This window comes from Perissodus microlepis, chromosome 5 (genome assembly GCF_051167445.1).
Source record: "Perissodus microlepis isolate ML-2025 ecotype Zambia chromosome 5, ASM5116744v1, whole genome shotgun sequence".
In the NCBI taxonomy this organism is placed as follows: domain Eukaryota; kingdom Metazoa; phylum Chordata; class Actinopteri; order Cichliformes; family Cichlidae; genus Perissodus; species Perissodus microlepis.
In genome coordinates, this window is record NC_140465.1 from 6,685,847 (window position 1) to 6,709,731 (window position 23,885).

The following is a 23,885-nucleotide window of genomic DNA, read 5'->3' on the forward strand; positions in this document are numbered from 1 at the left end:
TCAGCTGCTTTCAGCGTCTGCTCTGACCACCTGGGACACACTGCACTCTAAAAATGAATTTATCACAAATCACAAATTAATAATCACAAACCACCAAATGTTTGCACCTGTATCATTCGTGTCCTTGTTTCCTTCACTCATAGAGTTTTGTTTTGTTGGGTTATTTTTTTTTTTAATCATTTGTACCCGTTCCATTTAAACTGCTGTTCAGCACCAATCTTTCCATAATGAAATAAATTAATATCTCATTATTAACACTCACCCACATCTGAGATTATATATTGTGGTTACTGACCTCATTATTTCCTGCCTGAGGCCAGTGCCTTTCTGTAGTCTTGTGGTCACTGTGAGGTTGAAGGTTAACTAGCACTTAATTTAGCTGAGCAGTACCAGCTTCAGCTTTGACTCAAACTGTGTGCTAAGCTAACAGTTTCTTTATTTTTCACTCCAAACTGTTGTATTAATCTTCTCATCTAAGTCCCTGCAAGAAAGTAAACTAGCACATTTCTAGTTTATTCTTTGGACTAGTTAAGTAAACACAGCCAATCAGTGAAAAGCCGGGCCACCTAGCTCCTGAAGCGAACATGACAAAGTCTAAATGCTGTCACACTGAGCCACTTTTGACTTCATCATATCAGCATTTGTTGTGCTGTGCAGATCCCACTGATTGGAGAATTACACTGGGACTCATACTGCGTTAGACTGTTATGAATTGGACCACTAAAGGATTAATGAAACGTGCCCCGATATTACTGCCCTGGAGATGAGCTGCTTTCAATTACACTGATTGGTTTTAGTGTCCTGCTGTGTGCTGGGCAGCTCGCATTTAACTCCATCCGGACAGAAAATGGCAACTTGTGAACGGTGCCGTGGCTCCCTTTATGATGCAATCTGTCACAACACACCAACACAACACCGTATCTATGATCACAACCTCCTATGAAGGGATGCTACTACTCTGACAACATTGACGTGTAAACAGCTTACTGCTGTTTATCACATACTTTCCAGTTACTCAGTCCATCAAATTTCTTCAGCTGAAGAAGTGTGAGGCTCCATGGGAACCTCACGCGTGCTGGGGTGTCTTTTCAGTGAGAGGAAAAGTGCAAAAAAAACATTACTGAGAGGAGAAGATGGATAAGACCGCTAATACAGGAGAAATTCGTTGGCAGTTGCGCGTGAATTGCAGCGAGGTGATGAAACGGCGCTCTGAGGGTGACGCTTACCTGTATTCACAGAATGTGTCGTCATTCATGCCCTGAGACTCCACGTCTGGGTGAAGGTCTTCTTTTTCTTTTACTGCTCACAAAATAAAGAGGAGATATCAGCCATTTCCTCAAGAGATGACTGCCAGTGAAGATCACTGCGTCCCCCGACTGTTAACACTATCTGAATAAGTTTGAGTCAGTCCCTAATTCCCCACACTTACTCTCCAATGATCAATGCAAGCTTTAGATAAGCTTACGAAATTTTGCTTTTATATGTGTATACATACATGCTCACAAATATATATATATATATATATATATATATATATATATATATATATATATATATATATATATATATATATGTATATATATATATATATATATTTATTTATTGGGGGTCTTTTTTTCCTTAAAGAGGAAAAGATGAAGCTTTGGTTTATGTTTTTAAATCTAAATGTTTTCCTTTTGCGAAGGAAGGGAGAAGGGAAAAAAAGCACATGGCTCAGGCAAATGAAAGAAAAGGTTGTCGCTAATGAGAACTTAATGAGGAAACAAAGGACAGAGCTGCATCTCGCTCTTTATTTCTGCTGACGAGTGAAACGATCGCTGGCCAGACGACAAACCTGAAGGCCATTAGCCGTGAATAATAAAGCTGATAAGGACTCTCGTGTCCCCAGTAGGAGGACTAGTGCTGAGATACCACAGAGCTTCTGTCACTATTCACTATGCAGCCTGCTCATGTGCAGCATTTGCATTTTGTCTTGCTGTGGGCTCTGCACTTTGTTTAGATTGTTGGCTGGAAAAATAATGCAAAATTCAAATGCTGGTCATACAGTACAAATGCTTATTTTCCTTTCAATTCAGCAGCCTATTTTATGTATAAATTTGCATTATAATGGCCGAGGAAGCAAAAAAAAGGGGAAAACGATCATCATACATATTCTGGTAATGGCTTCTGGGATGATTGATCATTTTTTTCATGTCAACAAACAACAAAATGGAACTATAATGATGCTCTGAGCAGCAATTAGTATTCAAGCAAGGTGATGAGCGTGTGTGCTTGTAAAGTGAGGACCTACCGGAATACTTCCCTCCTTTATTTCTGTTGACAAAGCAGGCGATCAACACAATGAGTGTGAGGAGAGCAATGGCGCACATCAGCCCGATAAACCAGCCCTTGGTAGATATTCCTCCGTGAATGCTGGCCAGACCTGAGGAGAACAATATTGGGTGACTTTGACTCGCCTTGGCCTTTTCATCAGGACACTTGATTGAATGTTTACATCGACGGAGCCTATCTGATGCAAAGGCAGGAGGCAGCAGGGCGCGCCGCTGATGGAAACGCTCCAATATTAATATTAAACAGCTAATCCTGCTTGTCTAATTAATCAAGTAAGGAACGCTGTACAAATGTAATTCCTTCTTAGTGAGCCAAATTAAATCCTCGTGACACCGTAAACGACCACACATCGCAGCCTGAGTCACCGTTCAAGGACACGCGCGTTGCACCTGTTCTTTTTTTCTTTAAAAAGGAGGTAAATTAGTTCTGCTTTTTTTTATACTTTAAGCCATTTTTTGTCCCCTTCCTCACCTGTTGGACCTGTCGTGATAACATCTTCAAATATACTAGAATTATAAACCCGGCTGTTAGGAATAAGGCGCACAGTGTACTCAGTCTCAGGTTCAAGGCCGTCAATGATGTGGAAAGTCTTAGAGGTGTTTAAGGCCTCTGTTATCTTCCAGTGACCCTCACCTGTGCAGAGGGGTGAATAATCAACAGTGTGTCAGTACACATGAAAACACACAACCACCTTTATCTAATGTAGAAATGGTTGAAAAGACACAAAGATGCAGATGTGTCACCTACTGTTTCATTCTACTCTACTCATAAACCAACAGAGACTGAGCTTACGGTTGTTCATATATGTGATATAAAACTCAGCATGCTCTCCTCCAGATCTCCAGCTGATATTTGCAGATCTGTCGCTTACAGCAGAGCTAACATTAAACAGGGTCGGGACTGACAGGGGGATAAGACGAGATGAGGAAAAGAAATGGAGAAATGGCAGAGAAGGGTTAGTAGAGGACAAAGCAGATCAAAGTGTTAGCAATCGTGTGTGTTTACAGGATAAAGGATGCTTTCTAAGGAAGAGGCAAGCATGCTCCTTCCTAACACTAGGCATCAATTACGTCTGACAGAAGGGGACGTTGGGTCACTCTCACAACAGGACAAGAGTAATGTGGATAGGGAAATGAAACCACAGGTGGAGCCTGCAAAGCTGAATGGCAATCTACTAAAACCTGAAGAGCGATTTAACACCAAAGACTGCTGCATGATGGACATTTCACACAAGCAGAAATGAATGAAACATGGGAATGAAGTCAAGTTACCCCTACAACATGTTAATAAGACACTTTTTCCCCTGTGATTTATTATGGTTATTTCACAGTCCTGAAAGTTTTAAACTGTTAAAACAGTTTTTGGCCAAACCGGTGTCACTGCCTTTCTGTATTTCATCAATGAACAAACAAAACAAATGTAATCCCAGCAGCTGAAGCCAGTCAATGTTGGGCATTTTTCTAGGTAACTCAAGGTAAAGTGCAAATTATTAGAAACTCAACAAGCAGAAAAGCTTTTTCAGCTTTAATGTTGAATGAAAAAAATATTTCAGTGTTTAATTTAATTTAGTGAATTAATCAATTCACAAAATTTTCAGATTAATAATTAGCTTAAACAAATCCAGTTTTTATTGCTCTCTTCCTGTTAAAGGGGAGTTCTTCCTCTCCACAGTCACCAAGTGCGTGCACATAGAGCAGCGGTCCCCAACCCCCGGTCCGTGAGTCGTTTGGTACCGGGCCGAAAGTTGAGGCTCGGGTGTGAAATTTTCAGGGTTTTTATCATTAACTCGGTTTCCGAGTCTGGGTCTTTTCCCGCGTTGTAGTTGTGTGTCTTATTTTGAAAGAAATGTTTATGCATTACCATAGTGACCAGAGAGCATTAAGGCGCAGAGAGGAAATGCTCCCCTGAAATGTGCCAACTCAATGTTGTTGGCACATTTCAGGAGGACGCTGCTAATAAAGTTACACAATTACACAGTGAATTTGCGTTTATTATTTACAAAATATCACAGTTTTTGTCTTGGTCGTATCATTTTATTTTGTTGTAATTATCCGCGACACCTTAAAGGCTGGTCCGTGAAAATATTTAGTGTGTTCTAGCTTCATCTACCTCAGACATACCTATCAAGGTGATTTTATCCTTCTTATCCTCAAACAGAGAAAGATGGAAAAACAGTAATTGATGAGCATGATTAGTATGGGAAACGTGTGCTTTGACAGCAGCTGTCTAAGCTAGTCAACAAAGCACAATCCACTTCATTTCACCACAGCAAACATGCAAATCTTCATCTGTGCCTCAGGCTCAGGTGCTTTATTTGCTCAGGTGATAATTCAGTTCACAAGAACACCTGTGTCTGGGCTGTCCATCCCAACAACTGCAAATGACACTCTCTGACTAATGTTGATGGATTAGTCACCAGCTATAGCAATTCTAGTCATTGCAAGTGTGTGATGACTTCGACTGACATAGACAATCTGAGTTAAAAATATCCAGAGGCTTGCTGCCGTGTTTTGTCACCATGTTCCTCAGCTTGCTATTACCTTCTGCAGAAAGCAGCTGTTCACCCAGCAGGGAACGAATGCCCTGGAAGATACCCCTTCAAAGTCAGAAATCTTTTTTTTTTTTAATAAGGAGAGACCAGAAAATATTCTGATACAGGAGCTTTCAACAGCTTCCACTTATCTCAGTGTCCTGTAAATATCACCCTCCCAGTATGAGCTCATACTTCTCTGCATGGCTCAGGAGGATGTTTCTCCTTGCTGTTTTCTCTCTGTCCCCGGACCTCTTCTTGTCCCAGAGCTGTGTTGCTGTTTACCCAGTTGAAGATTACATGGAAATGTCAGGTGACTGCTGGGTCAATACACTGCCACACAGAGGGCTGAATGGGGCCCAACAAATCAATCACTTACAATTAGACATATCTGTCCTGTTCAAGTGACTGCACTCCACTGCCACACTGTGGGATCGGGATATAGATCTAGTATGCTAGATTTCCCGGTGGTGTAGCAGAGAAATGAAAGCTTACAGTACAATATGGCTGCCATTTTGCATTATAAACTAGTTGAAAAAAAATTCCTGAAGATGCTATCACATTATAATAGTCAATGCTCCTCTGCATTTATTCCTCAGCCTTTGCTGTCGATGCTGTACGGTTAAGGCTTTGCTGTGTCAGAAAGTGCTGTGGCTCTACCTATGGTGGAACGAGTGGGTTTGGTCACAGGGGACTTTGGAGTGCTTGGAGGTGAGGGGGAAGCTGACTTGCCTGAAAAGAAAAGACAGACCTTGTGGTTATCAATTGGGGCAAGGGCTTGAGGTGCTATCGTCTACTGTTAGCATGCATGCTGTTGTTAAGTACACTCTAAAATTAGTGACTATGCAATCTGAAACACGATCTAGAGTTTCAAAACTGTATTTCACACTTCTGAGATGTGCCTTTTCATTTTTACTCCAATCCAAAAAAAGAAAGAAAAAGGGACAAGCTTATGGCGTGTCTGATGCTCTTAGTGCGGTTGGCTCTTAAGGCATCATTTATTACCCCAGCTTGTTGCACCGAGCCTGCCGTTGCTAGGAGAAAAGTCAATATTCGTTTACAGCTGCTAATGAGCCAAGATTAATATGAATTTATAATTAGGTTACTCATTACCAATTGTTATTAGAGAGGAAGCTGCGAAACTTTATCTAAGAAGAAGTTGACGTTTTTCTAATGAAAGGAGGCATCAGAGTGCTCTCTGCTGATGGCAAGGGCAAACAGCAGACAAGGTCAATTATGTGCAGAGAGGCTGAGTGTTTAGGGCTGCTAACTTCTGCATAGGACAAATAAAAAGTGTCCAAATGTTTGACAGTCAAGTCCCAATGATTTATTCAGCCCTACAGCAGCTACACACATCCATATTTCTAAACCTAAAAGCATGCAAGCACTACTAAAAAACAAAATGGTGAGCATGTCATACTAACATGAAAGTTATTCTATCACTATTTCAGAGCAGTTTGACGCTCTCTATATGTGTACATATGACATGCCACAGTTGCTGCATAAACAGATCTACATACTGAGGCCAACAGCAGGAGCCAAAATGGAAGCTGCAGAAAAGAAAAAAAAGAAAAAAGACAGAAGGGACAAGCATTGCATGGCTAAGCAGACGTCCACATTCACAGGCACATTTATAATACACACTGCATGATCAAAGCTACATCTCAAAGCAATGCACTATTTTAGTGGCATATGTGAAAGCAAGCAGAGGACCATTAAGACAAATCCCCACACACACACGTATGCACACAGTGATGGAGGTGTTACCACAAATAGCTTTCATGCGCAGACCTTGAACCTCTCCCCCGCACATGTAATAGTCTGACAAAATTGCAACTCAATACATATAAAATGAGCCATTCTTCCTGTAATCATCTCTCCGGCGTTTTTTTCCCCACCATGCAAATAAACAACCCCTAAGAGCCAATTAAGTGTCTTTCTGTGATTGGGAGGATTCTTACAGTAAACAATAAGTAATCGCTTGCATATTAAGCACCTGTGCTGCACTTCAAAGTTGAGAGTTCTGCTTTTACATAACACAGCCTGAGTGACATACTACATTCATTTTCTTGTCCATTTGTATTGAAAGAGCCACCTGCTCATTTCTTATGACTACAGCGCATTTAGTGATACTTGCAAAAAGCTTCCTGCTTCAATCACTCGTACCACCGACCACAATCACAGGAGCTTGGCTTGAGTTTGAGCCAGATGAAGTATGGTGTGTGGACCTCGACTAATGATATGTAATTAAAAGGCAAAGATTACATGTTACAAGCTGGCTTATTATGATGACTTACCCGGCAACTCTTTCATGATTGCAGAATTCAGTAATAAAAGCTTGAGTTTCCTTTCTGCTCAAAGCAATTTTCTTTCTCAGCTGATTGTTTCATAGCTCACGCTCTCTGTCCAATCAATAAGCACTTGCTCTCTCATGACAGTGACAAATGAAAACCTCCACTGCAGCCATATGAAATTGTTTATCCACAAAAATTACTTACATGGAGATATGAAAAGCTTGGCTGCTCAGGCTTATATCATATTGCACTAGTTCAATGCCACATCGAAATGGTAAAATGACTCTGTCACCTGCTTTGCTTAGCCTCGGTTCACCAGAGCAAATTGCGCTCCTCAGAGCTCGTCCGCATTCCCAATGTTCCCCCACTGAGAAAGCGCCACGCTCTACCAGCCACACGTCCACGCAAGCTTATCCGGACACATAAAGCCCGATCGGCTCGGCTTTCCGGACCTTCAATCACTCACTTGTTTCCAGGGTGGTGGTGCACTCGTCGCTGACGTCAGGCCCGCAGCCCACCGTGGTACAGGAGCACAGGTAGAACTTGTATTTACTCAAAGGCTCCAAGTCACGCAGGATCCACGTGGTGGTCTCAGGTTTGCTAATATCTACTGTCTGCAGTGGTCCCACTTCTTCTGTGTCATTGACTAGAAGTAAGGCAAGGGAAAAAAAATACGTAAATGTAAGTATTTTGTCACAGTCACCTAACAGAAGGCAAAGGAACAACAAGGGAAAAACTCTTATACTTACACTGCATTACATACAGTGTAAAATATCAGGATTGTCTGCAAAAACAGTGTATTAAGCATAGCCTCTATATAACATACAGACTTAGCCACTGTGACTTCACCCACTGGCTAGAGAAGTCCTGTTGTGAAGCCTCACATTGCTGTGTCTTGCTGCTGATGATCATGTGGATATTCTCAACGAGAAACCGCTCCTGTGGTAGTTATTTTAGGGTATTTTCACACCTGTGGTGCTCAAGTTCATTTAACTTGGATTCTGGTTCGTTTTACATCTTGGTGTGGTTCATTTGTGCAGATGTGAACACAGTAATCAAGACACTTTGGACGGGTTGGTCCAGAGCGGTTTGTTTATGACGTGACTGTGATCTGACCTCAATCCGACCCAATTACCAGGAGTGCATTGCAGGTTCAAGGTAAAAAACTTGCCGTAGCTATCCACGCTTTATATTCAGGAATGCAGCACAGATGTACAAAGGTCAGTACAGACTAGCAACTAGCCGTGACAGAAACGTAAATTCTCCATGTTCTCCAATAGTCCAGAACACAGCACGTTCTTCCTGTATGCTGCTTCAGGCAAACCCGCCACTCCTCATTGCATCTGGTTCATCCACCTTTAATATACAGCTTGTGGTCGCAAGAGGAATTTACTCACTCATTTTAAATTCATACACAGTAAGGATCATACAATGTAACTATGCAGAATCTTCATATTCAATACATGTACCATAGTAAGAACACTTGTTTCACAGATTTCAGTCCCTTGAAAACACAGCTTCCTTACCTAGTTTGTTTTTACATTTGAAGAGGTGTTTTTGCCTGACAGGCAGCATACTTTATATTAGTACTACACTCCCACATTGTTTTTTCCCATCTCCAAAAGGTGTCAGCAATTAGTTCTGCTGGAAGTACTTGTGCACGCTGTATACAGCCTGATGAAACTCAAAGAAGTTTGTGTCTTAGTGACAACATATTTGTTTAACTGCTTTACTTTTCTGATCTACTGATGTGACCACACATGAACATGCATCTAAGCCTCCACATTAGAAAACCATTCTTTCCAGCTTTTCTTAAAATATAATGTCTATACTAAAATAATTCTGGTCATGATAGTTTATCCATACATATAGAGTTTTGATTTCTTTAATTTTGACATGATTGATATCATAATGTCATTACCCTCTTATCCCATACTCTGCTCTTCCTTGTATCCGATGCCTTTTTGTTCTTCTATTTTTTTTTTTTAACTTTTGTCTGAATGACTCCAGTATTTTGACACACAGTGAAATGTTTGACTGTGCCTTGTTTTTGGGGAACTCTCTAGTGGCCTTTCAAAATACTTCCAACTGACAATCACGGGACATTTCAGCTCTGCCAAAAAAAGAAAAGAAAAAGCAAATGTCACTTGTCATTTTGGCTTGTACATTTCCTGTTTGGGCTTTAAAAAAAGAGGCAACTTGTTCTTTGCTTTTTCAGGATTAATCCCTCTATAATGTCTCCATTAACAAAAAAAAACCCCTGAAACAAAACAAAAAAGCAAATTGTGCTCCACTAATTTATGGTTGCAATTTGTTTGAGTTTTGGGTGTGTGCTCTCTGCCTACATTGTGATGGGATCTCATTTTTCACTACGTAAAGCAGCCCAGTAGGTAGGGAGGTGGCATTTATGTTCTTTGTGACAAAAACAAACACAGCAGGTGTTGAGGTGACCTTTGCTGTGAAAGAGGTGCCACGTCACTCAGGTAGAAGGCAACAGAAACAATGACAAGAATGTATTGGTCTGCTTCTCTTATTTGCCTGGATGCTACCCGCTGTTATCAGACATCCTGATTTGCTTTTTTGTTTTTTGTTTTTTTGCTCAGTTTTATTTCCAGGGACAAAACCACTCGATTTTTAATATATTATGCAATCAACTCTGGTACAAAAAAGAGGCCACAAGCATCATGTTTCCACCCTGCGGTGGCATTACTTTCTCACTTTTACGGCAAAACTCGGACCTGACAGCTGGTCCGTATGATCTTATGGAGTGAACTGGCTGAAGGCTTCAGACTTTGGCGCTTCCACTAATGACAAACAACAATATTTCCAAATATTCTTCAGCCTAGCGGGCCAAACGCAGTTGGCCTTGAGGAGCGTGAAGCAAACCAAGACTCTCCAGCACTGAAATGTGACCTGACAGCAAGTGTGAGTTTAGCTCAAATGGGAGAAAAACAGACTGTGTTATAGCCAAGGTCATTTTTAACTCCCACTCGTGTCGATATAGCAGTTCAACGCAGTACAAACTTCACTGGAGCGGTCTTAAGTGCTCAAAAATATGTGCCTATCTCAATCTGCATCACATATAATTGGAAATACAGTGGATATTTTATGAAGCCTTGAGTGGATTTTCAGTGCATAACAGTGAAATGATCTGTGTACTCAGGATTAAAGACTTCAATATGACAAAACAGGTTGAGTATGAGCCCCCATCGGTACTTTTATGACAATCTTATCTTTGCCTTGTCAAGCTCCCTGAGAGACAGTCAGACAGGTGTTTAGCCTGTACTGACATATGATGCCCCGGGCTTTAGAGCGGGTTAACAGCTCTTTAAGGCAATGTGACTATATGCCACCCACTCAAGTTATGAGGGTGACTTTACATTCATACAATCTTTAAGTGATTCAGAAAATAACTTGATAAAAACTTGGTACTGACTGCAGGTAGAGGGAAAATGTTTGATTTCCACATCTCCTGGTGTGTGTCCCACACAACTAGATCTTATGTTTTTCCCCTGCCGACAGTTTATTTTTTCCATTTCAAATTTGCCAGTGGTACTGCAGTGGATCCAAGTAAGTGCAGAGCAGAGTTTGAGGTTGTTTGGCTGTGCAGTTTTCAGATTGGGTATTTTAACAAAAAATTGTTATCAGTGTTTCCCCTAGAGTGGCAGCTGTCCAATCTGTGAGGGGGGGAGGAGGGGATCACGCACACACATAGACACACCTGCGGCCACGTAGTGAACAGGTACACACACACGGACACATTCAGTGAGTATCCTTCAGGCTCTCCTCTTTTCATATCAGCAGCTTCATGATTATGTACGCGTGAAAGATTTAAGGGACATCTGTAAATTTGGGTTACTCTCCCTCTAAAGGGGAACTGCACTAGTTAAAGATACAGTCACGAGCTGATATCACCATCGAAAGGCTTTATCCTAAAAACGTGTTATTTCAAAGCAGGTTAGTTTAAGTGTTTTAAACCCAGCGTCGATCCGGCTTGCGTTAAACAGTGTGTTACAACGGGGCCACTTGTGAAACCGGTGAAATGTGAAGCTATTAAAGGCTGCTGTGAAGACGAGCATAGTCTTAAACAGCTGCGCTGTAGCTTGAGATGACTTGTGTCACTGATGATACACTGACAGCTGGCTGCATTATCCTCAACGTTTCACACATGACTTCCTTCAAGGGGACTTCAAAAAAAGAAAAAAGTCACACTTCAAAGAGTCCATCAGCTTTATTGCTGTGGCACAATGAAAACGTCCTCTCCTGAAATACTGCGTGACGCCGGGTCCTTTTTTGTGCTGCCGCCAAATCAAACTCAATTAGCCGGGAAATGCAGCACTAAGACGTTGTTGGAAGTTAGTCATTAGCTTCGTTATGACTTTTATTTAAGGACAGCACAGTGTGTGCACACGTGGGATGTGTTCAGGGATGATGTCCCCTGGGACAGAGCTACGCTGAGGACGTTTCCTGCAGACAGGATGGGGTCAGTAAAACCGGACCTTAACAGACTGTGACTCAGAGGCCTTGTTCAGCACTAGCCGAGCCGCGATCATGACACAGGCCAGTAGACACCACCCTGACATGGTTCCTATACACACACTCTGACCCCAGCCTTATTAGAGCAGAGCAGCGATTCTTCTTTCTGTGTAAAGGATCATGGGTTAGACAATCACCACTTTCTTCTTTTCCCAAGAAACTGTTCAGGTACTGCACATACTTGTCTGCAGTGCAGTATTGTGTACAGAGATGGGCAGTAACGCGTTACTTGTAACGCGTTACTGTAATCCGATTACTTTTTTCAAGTAACGAGTAAAGTAAGGGATTACTATTGCAAAAACGGTAATTAGATTACCGTTACTTTCCTGTAGGAACGCTGCGTTACTGCGTTACTAAAACCGTGATTTTTTTGCGAGAATGTCTCATGACAGTGACGTAAGCGAGTGCCACGTTAGTGACAACAGCTGTGTGCAGATCAACGGTGGATCGAGTGCGGGAGAGAGTATGAGCGTGCAGCGTTTAAAGCGTGGAAGTACTGACCTTACTTTGAGTTTGATTCCATAAAAAGTGACAAAAACATTAGTGTCTGTTGTGCGTGGGAGGAAAACTTCTTTTTACAGCGAAAAACCCCTAAACTTCCAAGCAAGCACCGAGTGCGCTATGACGTAATGGGAAACTCACAGAGAAACTCGCGGATTCTTCCACTGACCGCTGCGGCACACCTGCACCAGGGTAAACCTCGGCCTACCCCACTCCTGCTTTACAGGTGAAAATAGAGCAACAGGACCGCTAGTCTTTGACTTTATTTATTTTCTGCTGTGTTTTACTTGCATCTATTTGAAAGAGTGAGTGTAAACACACAAAAAAAAAAAAATTATGTGCTGGAATGTGCAGAAAATAGGTTTAAATGTTAAACTAATTTCTTCCAGTCAGAGAATGTTGCAGATAATTAAATTTTTTCTTGATGCATAAAGTTAAAAGATTAAAACTAATAAAACAAGTTTTAAAAAGGGACTTTTCCATTTGATTACATTTATATGATGGATTATGTAGAAAAAGTAGAATTGGGCTGAAAGATCTATCGCTTTATCACCTATTCAGGTTGTAAATCGTGTTTTTAAAAAGTAACTAAATAACTAAGTAATTAATTACTTTTGAAAATAAGTAATCAGTAAAGTAACGGGATTACTTTTTGGGGAAGTAATCAGTAATTAGTTACTGATTACTTTTTTCAAGTAACTTGACCAACACTGATTGTGTAGAGGAAAAGGTTTGAAAGCCGATAAGCATACCGTTAAGCCGATATGCAGTCAGTGTTTTCAAATTGAAATAGATGGCCTGTTTGTTTTCTTTACAGAGTACAAGCTGAGGGTAAACTCTATTAAACACAAGGTGAAAAACACATCATCTTCTCACAGCAATACAGAAACATCACCATTATATGTGTGTTGATTAAGTGTAAGGATGAGGAATAGGGATACGTACTGAGATGGTACTTAAGGAGGTAGCCAATGAGAATCCCATTAGGCTCCAACGGCGGCTTCCAGGCCAGAGAGACAGTGTGCCTCTGTACATCTGTGACCCTGAAATCATGATTTTTCTCGGGGACTGCAAAGGCATGCACACACACACACACACACACACACACACACACACACACACACACACACACACACACACACACACACACACACACACACACACACACACACACACACACACACAGCAAGCAGTCAAATTCTGCAACCCAGTTTACTTGGCTATTATTAGATTTTCCCTTCAGTAGTTGTGAATCAATACACTCCATGCTGTTTTTCCACAATCTTACCTCCCTCTGGGGTTTTGAAGTTGACGGGATGACTGCCTGGGCCGTTGCCCCGCCCGTTGAAGGTCATGACAATGAGGCTGTACTCGGAGAAGGGCATCAGAATTGGTACCGTGGCGTGGTTCTTATCCCCGGGGACTGCCAGCGTGTGTTTATCTCCGGGACTTTTCTTTGAGTCCACCAGACTGCGCAGACGCCACCAACTTATCTACATCAGGAAGGAGGCACACAGAGACATCCTCAGCAGTGCCTACAAGATATCAAACTTTGAACATCATACATATGTACATGTGTGAGGGAATGCTGACTGAGTTAGTGTGATGTTTTTTTTCTGGTGCTGTAAGCAAGAAAACATTGAGCTGGACACCAGTAAAGGAGACAGAGTGAGGTGAGAGAAGCAAATGTTTAGAGCAAGGTCAGTGCCATTCCTTTTAAACTGTGTCTAAAAGCAAAGGTCTGGTTTTGAGGTATTACCCTGTAGCCTCCCAGATGTCCATGTAACTTGTCCTTGTGTACTCGTGTCCAGCTAACCTTGACCACGGAGCTGTTCATCACCTCCACAGCTACATCATCAGGTGCAGCAGAGGGAACTGCAAAGGCAAACACACATTATAATCTACAATAGGCTGCAAGTGAGGGAAGGAAAAACAAACCCAAACAACACAAAAATACAAAGTACTACTCGGCTTGCTTACATTTAGGGATCACTGATTTACTGGAATACCTACGAGGAGGGAACTCTACTTGGAGTCACAAAAAAATGAAAAAACAAACAAAAAACAAAAACAAGTGCTACATTTCCTTAAATCCCATTTTACTCAGGACACAGCAGTGAGAAAGTGTCATGACCTGAGGTGACCTCCTGAGGACAAATCCAAAAGAAAGCTAAACAAAAGAAAAAGAGTAAAAAGTACAGTACATGGTGCTTTCTTCTTCTAGCACACTGCAAAAAATGATTTTCAAGAAAATAAAAAACCCTTGTTTATGAACATGTTTTCTTATTTTTGTCTAAAAAGAAAACATTCTTAACAAGCAAGTTTTGCACAACTGCACAAAATTAAACTTATTCTAGGAAAATATGTCCAATGTTTTCTTAAGATATTTCAGCTCATCTTGAGCTTTCAGTTACAGGGTATGACAATGGTTTGGCTGAAATTCCAGAAAGAGAATAAGATTATTTTTCTCTTATTTCAAGAGTAAGGGCACTCAAAACAACTTTTCAATTTTACGAATTTAAAGACGCCAGGTTAGCTCAATGCGTTCAGCATGCGCTCACATGCCGCATGGCTGAGAGTGGCAAGCCTGGGTCTGACCCTCGGCCCTCTCTCTCTCTGCTTTCTGTCAATTCTTCACTGTAGCTATCAATAAAGGCCAAAAAAAGAACTATATTTAATGACACTAAAATTTGTCCTATAGTAACCTCTTTTTGTTTACGTGAAAATCTAAATTAAGGTGTGAAATCTTAAATTAAGTAAATAATTCTTGAAAACATCTTGAAAACAAAGAAAGGCCAATACTCATTTTCTAAATATCAGAGTGTCTTTCCTTGTAATAAGTCAAATTTTCTTCAATTAATTTTCTTCATTTTAGTCAGTTTTCTCTAGTTAAAAGGCATACAGCAGTTAGATTGTCTTGATGTATGCTCAATCATCCGGGTAAGTAAATCCCAAATTCTTGATTCTGTTCACCTGGACGTAGCGTTTTCAGTGGGAGAAACGTTTCGTCACTCATCCAAGTGACTTCTTCAGTCTCAGCTGACTGCAGGTTTCCCCAATCTTATAAACAGGACATTTGCACAATAACTGAAACTAGCATCACTGAATGAATGAACAATGGGCTGTGAGGTCAGTTCCTCGATCATTAATATGCAAATTGTCATGACCATTGATTAACAACCACTGATCAATGGGTTGTTAACCAAACAATATTTGCTTAACCCACTGACAGATTTTTTTTCTCAAAACAAAACAATTTTGTCAGATTTAAGAATATTTGGCTTATTTCAAGTAGAGCTGTTTTTTCAGTGTACTACAGACAACCCTGAAACTCCAAGTGCAAGTCTAAACGTGAGTCCAAAACCCTACAACAGAAGTACAACAGAATGCATCTTCACAAGTTCACTCAAACATTGAATCTGAAAATACCAGAAGTACAAACAACTGCAAATGAATTAAATTAACTGCTAATTTACACTAACCAGTGGGACCATTATCACCCTCCTATTGAAAACGGTGAAACTAAATTACACATGTACACATTTTAACGCTTACATACATCAATTACTGCATGTTTTGTTAAGAAACTCCTGTAACTGCATGTCTAAAAGAAACAAATATTATATTAAAGTTACACAAATGCCCCAAAGGGCTAACTAGCACAACTTATGATATGATGCTGCTATAGCTAATGTACCAACCTCCTATATGGTTGGATGATAAATCAAAAAATATGCTAATAAATATGAAACTGGTTAGGTGGCTAGAAAACCTAGCAAAAATTTCTTTACACGTTTAGCATAAAGCTAACAAAGGCCAAAAAAGTGAAAGTTTTTGCCAAAGGTCATGTGGGCACAAGAGGTTTAGAACATTTAAACATGTTCATTTTTTCTTTTCTGTTTAGCTTTGAACAAACCGCAGCAAAAGCCAGCTTATTTTTCCCAACTTTTCTTTTTAGAAGGGCATTTTTAGCCATGCCATGTGTTTTGTATTTACCAAAACAAAAACTTTAAAAAAAACTGCTTCACAGAGAGGAGGACGGCTGCAGTAATATTTATTTGCTAGGATGTAACTTCAAACTCCCCTTTCCCACAATGTATTCTCATTTTATTGTGAATACTGAAAAAAAAAAATTAACTTATACTCACAGTCCTCTCCTGAATAGCCAGTCACTAACTTGGGCTCAGGTCCAAAGCCCTGACGATTCTTGGCTTGGATCTTTATTTCGTAGGGAACAAAAGTTGGGGTGTTCTTCACCACGAATGAGTGTCTCTTCACTGTGTGTTCCTTCCAGTCTTCTTCCACATCTTGTCGTCTGTAACTCACCTTGTACTCCAAGCCAGGACCATTGTGCTCAATGGGTAACAGGGGCTGTATCGTAGCAGGAAAAGAAAGAATGGAGTGGGTTTCACTGAGACTTTCATAGTTGCGTAAGATACTTGTTATATTTCACCACGCTATGTCACTCCTTCCATAGGGGAAAAAAATGACTTGTCCGGTGAACATTGCTTGGAACAATGCTTTATCCCACCATCTAGTAAAACAACGGAACAATTGACCTGGTCTAGCAGCAAGGCTTTTCTTTGATATAGTGCTTGCTGAGACTTTATAGATGAAAAGATTCATCTCGTCACAGAAGTCAGACCGTGAGAAATAGAATGAGACACCATTATCCACAAAAGCAAATCATTAACAGTAGGAGAGCTCATAAATCCAGGATTCAGGGGCTACATTACCATGACGGGGCAACCGGATAATAAGTGAAGGAGAGATTCATCTTTCTACAATAAAGGCCAATATATGACTGTGAGTGTTAAAAAGAAATTTTTTATCTTCATAGCTTTCCTTTCTCTTTCTAATCAAAGACAGAGAGCAGCCTTGAATGAGGAACTCATTCATGGACATTCCAGAAAAGGGCTTCTTTAAAGATCTCTAGAGTGAAATATCATAAATGGGCCATTTCTGTTTCTTTAATTCCTATTGGTAATAGCCTATGAAACATTGATAAAACTTTATCTCTGTTCTCAGAAATTCTTTGACTGCTCAAAACTATAACGATGGGAATAATATGCTACGTAAAGGTAGGCCACGTCGCAGAACTTGCAGAAAGAAGATAATAAAAAAGACCAAAGTCTATTTCTTACCTCCCATTTGATATCCATTTCATGTGGCAAATGACCTTCGATTCTGATATTTTCAGGGTTCCTGTCAGGGGCTGTGGAGGAAAAGGAGTATAGATTTTGTCAGCATTGTTAGTGGAAGAAATCTCCAGTGAACGAGGCACATGAGAAAGCAGAGTTTCAACAAGAATGGAATCAATTATGTAGCAGGTCTGAGTGTTTTAAAGTTCACAGAGCAGCAGCATATCAAGTGAGCTGGAAGACCCTAACAAAAGGTACTGCTGGTAAATACTGAGCGATGAAAGGAGGAAACTCAGACCTTCTGGAGGAGTTTTGTATCTCTCTGTGGCCTCGCTAGGACGCCCGGTTCCCACAGCGTTCACGGCGGACACTCGGAAGCAATAGTCGACATTGCCGTTGAGCTTGAGCTCAGCAGAGTTGCGGTTCCCAGGTACTCGGAGCAGCTCCTTCCAGTTGCTTGGTTCCCAGTGGCTCTCCTCGTACTCGATAATAAACTCTGTTGACAGGCATAGAGACAATCAGAGGTCTCCCTCACCGCTATGAATCCTGCCAAAGGATTACTTATCTAACCACCAGCTGTGCAGAAAACGCCTCAAACCCTGCTCTGGGCTTGTACATTCCTCAGGGAGACTAATCATGATTCATGCTTGGATGAACCAATAATGGATTCATATTGTACAAGACGGTATCAAACAAATCTATTTACATGCAGGATGCTGCTCAGGAATGTGTCTGTCATATTAATGGCATTCGCTGCGAGATGCACTGATCCTCTCTGCGCTGTATGTCCTGACACCTGCACACATGGATGCTCCTTTTTACCTGTGGTTGAGCTGTTGTGGTCGTCCCCGGGGACCCATTTCAGCGTCACATTTCTGCCCTTGCGGTTAGACAGTACCAAGTTCTCCGGCGCATCGGGGGCATCTGAAAATCATTGTAACGGCACGGCTTTTAGAAAAAGAAAAAGAAAATCACAGGGACACAAGATCTCTGCAGCAAGAAAAAGACCCGGGGAGCAAATGTTCAATCGTTCCCGGGAGTCAGAGGATGTGGAACCAGCTGCATCGCTGTGCTGCCCATCACTGTTTTCTTTAGACTTTAACATGTCGACAACATCTTCAAAGAAGCTGTGCTAATAAAGCCACGGTCTGCACCTTCATGCTCTGCGCTTGGCTTCCTGACATTTTGTGGCCTTCTCGAATTTGCTGCGCATTAATGTAGCATCAGGGTGCTCTGAACTTTTGACCCCGAAGCAGAAACAGCACTCACACGTAAGCTCACCTAACACCATGAGCAGGGCTGAGGCCACGTCTTGGTCCGCTGGAGTTTTTGCCACACATGTGTACACACCCTGGTCGCTGTGGCTCACATTCATGATGTGAAAAACACCGTTCTCCACAAAGTATCTGTCAGTAGAAACATGGAGACGGGGTATTGATTTACCAAAGGAAAAGGGCTTTTCAGCTGGGATTAGGTCTGCAGTGCTGTTTCACCAAATAAATAAAAAAAAAAATCTACCTTGAATTCTCAGTGTAGTTGAGGGCTATCTCCATATCATCTTTTTCCCACAGGAGCTCAAAGTCATTGCTGAAGGACTTGTCGTACTCCGCCAGGCATGAGAGCTGGGCCGTGGTACCTATTAGGATCCGCTGGTCCTCCGGGACCACTACTATTCGAGTGGGATCTTCCAAAGGAAGGACCAAGTTACTTACATTTTGAGGCCCGTGTGAGGCTGAATACAATTCTTTTAAATGACTAAAACTGTTTACCTTTTACATAAAGCATGGCATTGATAGCAGATGATCCCTCTGTGTTTTTGGCCAAACACGTGTACTGTCCTGTGTCACTCCTCTCCACATTGTAGATCCTCAGTGACCCGTTTTCATGAACAGTAAACCTGGGTCCATGAACAGATTCAGGGGAGTCGTCTTTGCTCCTGGAGAACATGCAAAAGTTGTCAGAGGGGAGAAAAATAAATACAAATACAGGTGGCCTACACTACCACACTATGGCAGCAGTGAAGCGATAAAAGCAGGACATCAGAGCTGAGTGACAGGGCTACTTCAGCTTGATTTGAAGAAATAGCAGGTCGTGGGTACTGAAACAGCCAGTATACTGAGGGAGTGCACGCATCGACCAGCTGAGATCTACTGCCCTCTGCTGGTGAAAAAAGCTACACTTACCAAGTGATTGTAGAAGGAGGAGAGCTGAAGACCTTGCAGTGCATCGTCACTCCCTTCCTCTCCACAACAGAGTATTCCTCCCCCTCACTTGTTAAAATCATGGGCTGCAGATCTGCAAAGACCAGCAGGAGACTCTCATCATAACATCGTAACAGTGCTGTTAGAAAAGCACAATATATTTTTTTCACCGTGGAGGAAATGGCTTCGACAAAAAAAACCAAAAAAAAACAAAGCCAGATTAGGTTTTAAAAGCTGATAAAACAGGAATGGAAATAGGCAGATAACTGTAGGTTAAATGAGGTGACAACAGTGTTGCTTTACCTGTGCATTAACTGTGAGTTTGTTGGGTTTTTAAAAAGGAAAAAACAGAAGAAAATAAAAAAAACGATTGAGCTGTCAGGTTGTCAGAAATGAGCAAATGTGAGAAAGAAATCAAAGCTGAAAACAATGGAATAATGAGTTCGCTGAGTGTGTGCACCTTATCAGTTGTAGCCAAAGCCTCCCATTAAAACGCTCTGTCTCTACTAATTGTTTACAAAGGCAGCAACTGGGACTCAGCATTCAGAGACTGTCCAGCTTTATTAACTCCTGTGTCACCAAGAAGCAACTCCCCACATTTGAGCTGCACAACAGATTTTTTTTTTTTTTTTTAAATCGCTCTTGTAAAGCAGCACATGTTTGTCTTGTGGCACTCGAATTGGTATGGAATTGAGAAGGGACTTGTTAGCATATAAATGGTAGGAGACAGGGCTTGTTGCTCCACAGGGAGAACGGCTATCCTGAATGAAGGAATACAGCTTGCAGACAGCTCTCCTTCCCTGGGCTCCTCACTGTTTTATGGGCATATGCCAGCATCAGCAGCAGCTCTCGAGCTTGACACATCAGTCAGCGATCTCTCTGTGTCTCACAGGGAAGTCTGAACCTTATTCATGTACGCTGCGACACAAATACTTTGTATGGATGGTATTTTCATAGACCTCGGATGGTGAAGCAGAATTTAATAAAACTGTGGCTCGCTGATATACTTACTCATGATCATGATGTTTGCATTGGACAGAATGGTTCCGTGTCTATTGGAGGCCTCACACTGATAGACGGCACTGTCAGAAACTTGGGCATTATGTATAACTATGGTGTCACCAATTACCCTCCTGTTTCGTGCTGGGGACTCTGGAATAATACAAAGGTACACTCAGTGAACACAAAGTTTTAAACCAGCACAATTAAAAAAAATCTATATGCTAAGCTGAAATTCCCAAATTAACTAACATCAAAAGAATATGAAGCAACAATCACTTTGATTTTAAGTCTAAAACATCTATGTGCTTGTTATGTTAAAGTGATGTCGGCTGAAGTTGACCTAGGACCTGGCCACACTTTGGTGTACTACCAGTCTGTACCAAAAGATGGAGCAGCAAACCAACGTAAACTTCTGTTTCAACCAGTTTTAACCTGGAAATCGAGCACATGCAATCATACAAACTCAGATGTTGGAGTTGAGTTGTGGTATCTTTAGTGCGTTACAGAAAAAGTGAGAAAAAACAGGAATTTTTTGGGTTCTTAAGCTAATTAATCACTAAAATCTTTAATCAAAACAGATCTCAACAGATCACATTCATCATCCTTGTAGTATATATAAATATTTAATCATAAATATATGTTCTCTCTATTTTCAATTTTTAAATGACAAATTTAAATCCTTTTATAATTTCATTGAAAAATACTTTGTTACGCATCCATGCAGTACCTTGACGCCCCCACCAGGGGCCTTTTACACCATTGTGTAAATCCCAGTGAACTAACTGGGTACTACAATTGGTTTTATTGGTTGTTTGCTTTTTTGGATGGTTTTTAGGGGGGTTGTATTGCAATGTTTAAAGTACCTGTGCACAATTTGAACAGAGACTAGAGGCTTCACACTAACAGTTAACACTGCAGCTAACATAGCCCTAAGCCTCTAACTAGATTTGTTATAATAAACTTTCCCCAGTTGTCATGGATTTAAGTGACCTCGTATTTTGGTTTTTGAAGCCATAGAAGGTCTCATATCCCTCATATTCTCAAACATGCAGTGCACATTACCTTTAATGTACAAACTTAATTAATAGTATTCACGTCAGCGTTTTACTTGTCTCTGTTTGCCTTTTCTTAGATTCTATGGTTGTGTCTCAACAGATACTACACAATTATGTTCACATCCATCATCCTTGGAGTACTTTCCCACTTCTGGATACTTCCTCCTCATGTTCTACGTTGTAACACTGAACAAAGCAGCATCAACCTTTAGCCTTTCTGTGGGGTTCAACATGTCTAGCAATCACAAGGAGCTCGCAGTAGAAAGAAGTGAAGTGAGCTTTAAGTGAGACTGCTGTGGGACTGACCCTGCAGAGGTCCACCGTTCACCCTCCATGTAGTCGTCGGCTGAGGAATCCCACTGGCAGAGCACTTGATGTGCACGTCTGAGCCGATCATACTGAGCTGACTCTCAGGCTCAAACACCCACTCTGGAGGCTCTGAGAACACACAGTCAGCGTGATGTTATCAGTATAAAGAAGACACTGAGCACTTACAGAGGAGAACACAATCACAGGAATAGTTACGCAATATGTATTATTCAGTAAAAATGAATGCTACATTTACTACCCATTACACACAGAAATGGACCCACAAAAGGCTCTTCAGCTGCCTTCAGCCTCACCACCTGCCACCATGATATAGAGATTATACTATTATGCATTACTTGGATTTATTCTTAACACCGTCTTTCACACACACAACCATGTTTAACATAGCAATCAAAAGAAAGGAAGCTGACAGTGAAAAAAATAACAAAGCTGCTGTTTTAAGGTGTAATCTGTCAGTAAACAATGGGCATGCATCAAAAGCTATCATTCATTTAGTGAGCTTTTGCTTTAAAACCAGTATGTAGTTGGATTTCAGATGTTTATGCAATCAGATCTTCATCTTTCAATGATATTTAAAGCTTTTTTTCCATTTGAGGCTTTAGAAAATAAGAATAAAAATGTATCAGCCATCAGAGCCTTTTCTTAATCTTTCCTGTACCTGATAATCATTTGGCAGATGTGGGAACAGAGTATAATAACTAAATAAAAACTAGCTCTATTTCCACTAATCATAGAATCTAATTTACAGATTAAAGCATTAGAGTTAGGTGATCATTTGATATACAATAACAGAAGAATCATACTTTTATCTAAGCAAATTTCTTAAAGCAGAACTTTTACTTGTGAGGATTTTAACATAATGTATCATCACAGCAGCTGGTCTTTAAACCCCTTTTTATCAATGATTAGACTAATTTGTCAAACAGAAATAATGAAATCAATGTCGACAAACCAGATGTGACAACATTGCAGTGTGTTGCACTGTACACTGTTTTTACCTTCGACTGTCACGGTGAAGGTATGTTGAACTTCTCCCAGTGGATTCTTTGCCTTGCACATGTACTTCCCACTGTCTTCCTGCTCAGCTCTTGGCACAATCACCAATTTTCCATGATTCTCAAATCTCACTTTACTAGGAAATTTGTGGCCCATTTTCATCCATTCAACCTGTGGAGTTGGACTGACAGAAAATGGGAACAAATGGTGAGCCTAAAAATAGTGACATACTGCCTTTACATGGCTAAAATTAAAGGTCCTGGAAGGGCTAGAGCTTATCCCAGCAGTCATAGGGCAAGAAAGATAGCCACACCCTGGACTGGTCACCTGTCTGTCACAGGGAAAACACAGACAACCATTCACACCTACAACCAACCAAACTAATTAAGTGTCTTTGGACTGTGCAAGCAAGCCAGAGTACCTGAAGAGAATCCATGCAAACACATGGAAAACATGCTAATTCCCAACAGAAAGCCCAAAGCCACACTGTGGATTTGAACCCAGAACCTTCTTGCTTTGAGGGGACAGTGCTAACTACCACACCACCATGCTACTCTAACATAGCAATATAACTGCTAATATAGTAACTCTAAAACATTAAGGTAAATTATTACTCACAATCCTTCAGCAATACACTCCAGGTTCAGGTCCTCTCCTTTGACCAGCTGTATCTCTGATTTGCCACCAGGGGGCGTCAGAAGAGAGGGTTTTCTCTCCAGAATTGCATTAGCTGAAAAGAACAGAATACACAGTAAGACAGAACAGCATATTCACACACCTTTCTTGTGCATAAAGCAGTTCATACACATGCAGAAATACACTAATATAACTTACCATTTTCAGAACTGTCACTTTTTCCTAAAATCATGACGGATGAGACCAAAAAAACAAACAAACAAGAAAAAAAAAAAAAACACACAATGAACATGTGAAAAATGTGGATGATGCACATCACCAACATCTGAGTC

The 23,885-nt window shown here is 41.0% G+C and overlaps 1 protein-coding gene across 9 annotated transcripts in view; it reads right to left on the bottom strand.

The window, feature by feature from the left end:
- Nucleotides 1-23,885, bottom strand: part of chl1b (cell adhesion molecule L1-like b) — a 74,891-nt gene that overhangs the window by 4,406 nt on the left and 46,600 nt on the right. For 3 of the 9 annotated variants that reach the window (XM_084927532.1, XM_084927530.1, XM_084927531.1), the window contains 21 exons: nucleotides 23,752-23,775; nucleotides 23,536-23,647; nucleotides 22,920-23,101; nucleotides 21,898-22,029; nucleotides 20,546-20,686; nucleotides 19,517-19,628; nucleotides 19,103-19,269; nucleotides 18,852-19,017; nucleotides 18,615-18,739; nucleotides 18,156-18,257; nucleotides 17,632-17,829; nucleotides 17,337-17,407; nucleotides 16,341-16,563; nucleotides 13,952-14,067; nucleotides 13,481-13,685; nucleotides 13,138-13,260; nucleotides 7,622-7,801; nucleotides 6,382-6,411; nucleotides 5,522-5,593; nucleotides 2,291-2,422; nucleotides 1,227-1,299 (listed from right to left, as the gene is read on the bottom strand). In XM_084927532.1, coding sequence (XP_084783658.1) covers nucleotides 1,227-1,299; nucleotides 2,291-2,422; nucleotides 5,522-5,593; nucleotides 6,382-6,411; nucleotides 7,622-7,801; nucleotides 13,138-13,260; nucleotides 13,481-13,685; nucleotides 13,952-14,067; nucleotides 16,341-16,563; nucleotides 17,337-17,407; nucleotides 17,632-17,829; nucleotides 18,156-18,257; nucleotides 18,615-18,739; nucleotides 18,852-19,017; nucleotides 19,103-19,269; nucleotides 19,517-19,628; nucleotides 20,546-20,686; nucleotides 21,898-22,029; nucleotides 22,920-23,101; nucleotides 23,536-23,647; nucleotides 23,752-23,775 — 2,686 coding nt within the window. Of the gene's footprint in view, nucleotides 1-1,004; nucleotides 1,085-1,226; nucleotides 1,300-2,290; nucleotides 2,423-2,802; nucleotides 2,965-3,123; nucleotides 3,232-5,521; nucleotides 5,594-6,381; nucleotides 6,412-7,621; nucleotides 7,802-13,137; nucleotides 13,261-13,480; nucleotides 13,686-13,951; nucleotides 14,068-16,340; nucleotides 16,564-17,336; nucleotides 17,408-17,631; nucleotides 17,830-18,155; nucleotides 18,258-18,614; nucleotides 18,740-18,851; nucleotides 19,018-19,102; nucleotides 19,270-19,516; nucleotides 19,629-20,545; nucleotides 20,687-21,897; nucleotides 22,030-22,919; nucleotides 23,102-23,535; nucleotides 23,648-23,751; nucleotides 23,776-23,885 lie in introns of all 9 variants that reach the window. The other 6 variants (XM_084927535.1, XM_084927533.1, XM_084927538.1 and 3 more) reach the window with 5 other exon arrangements.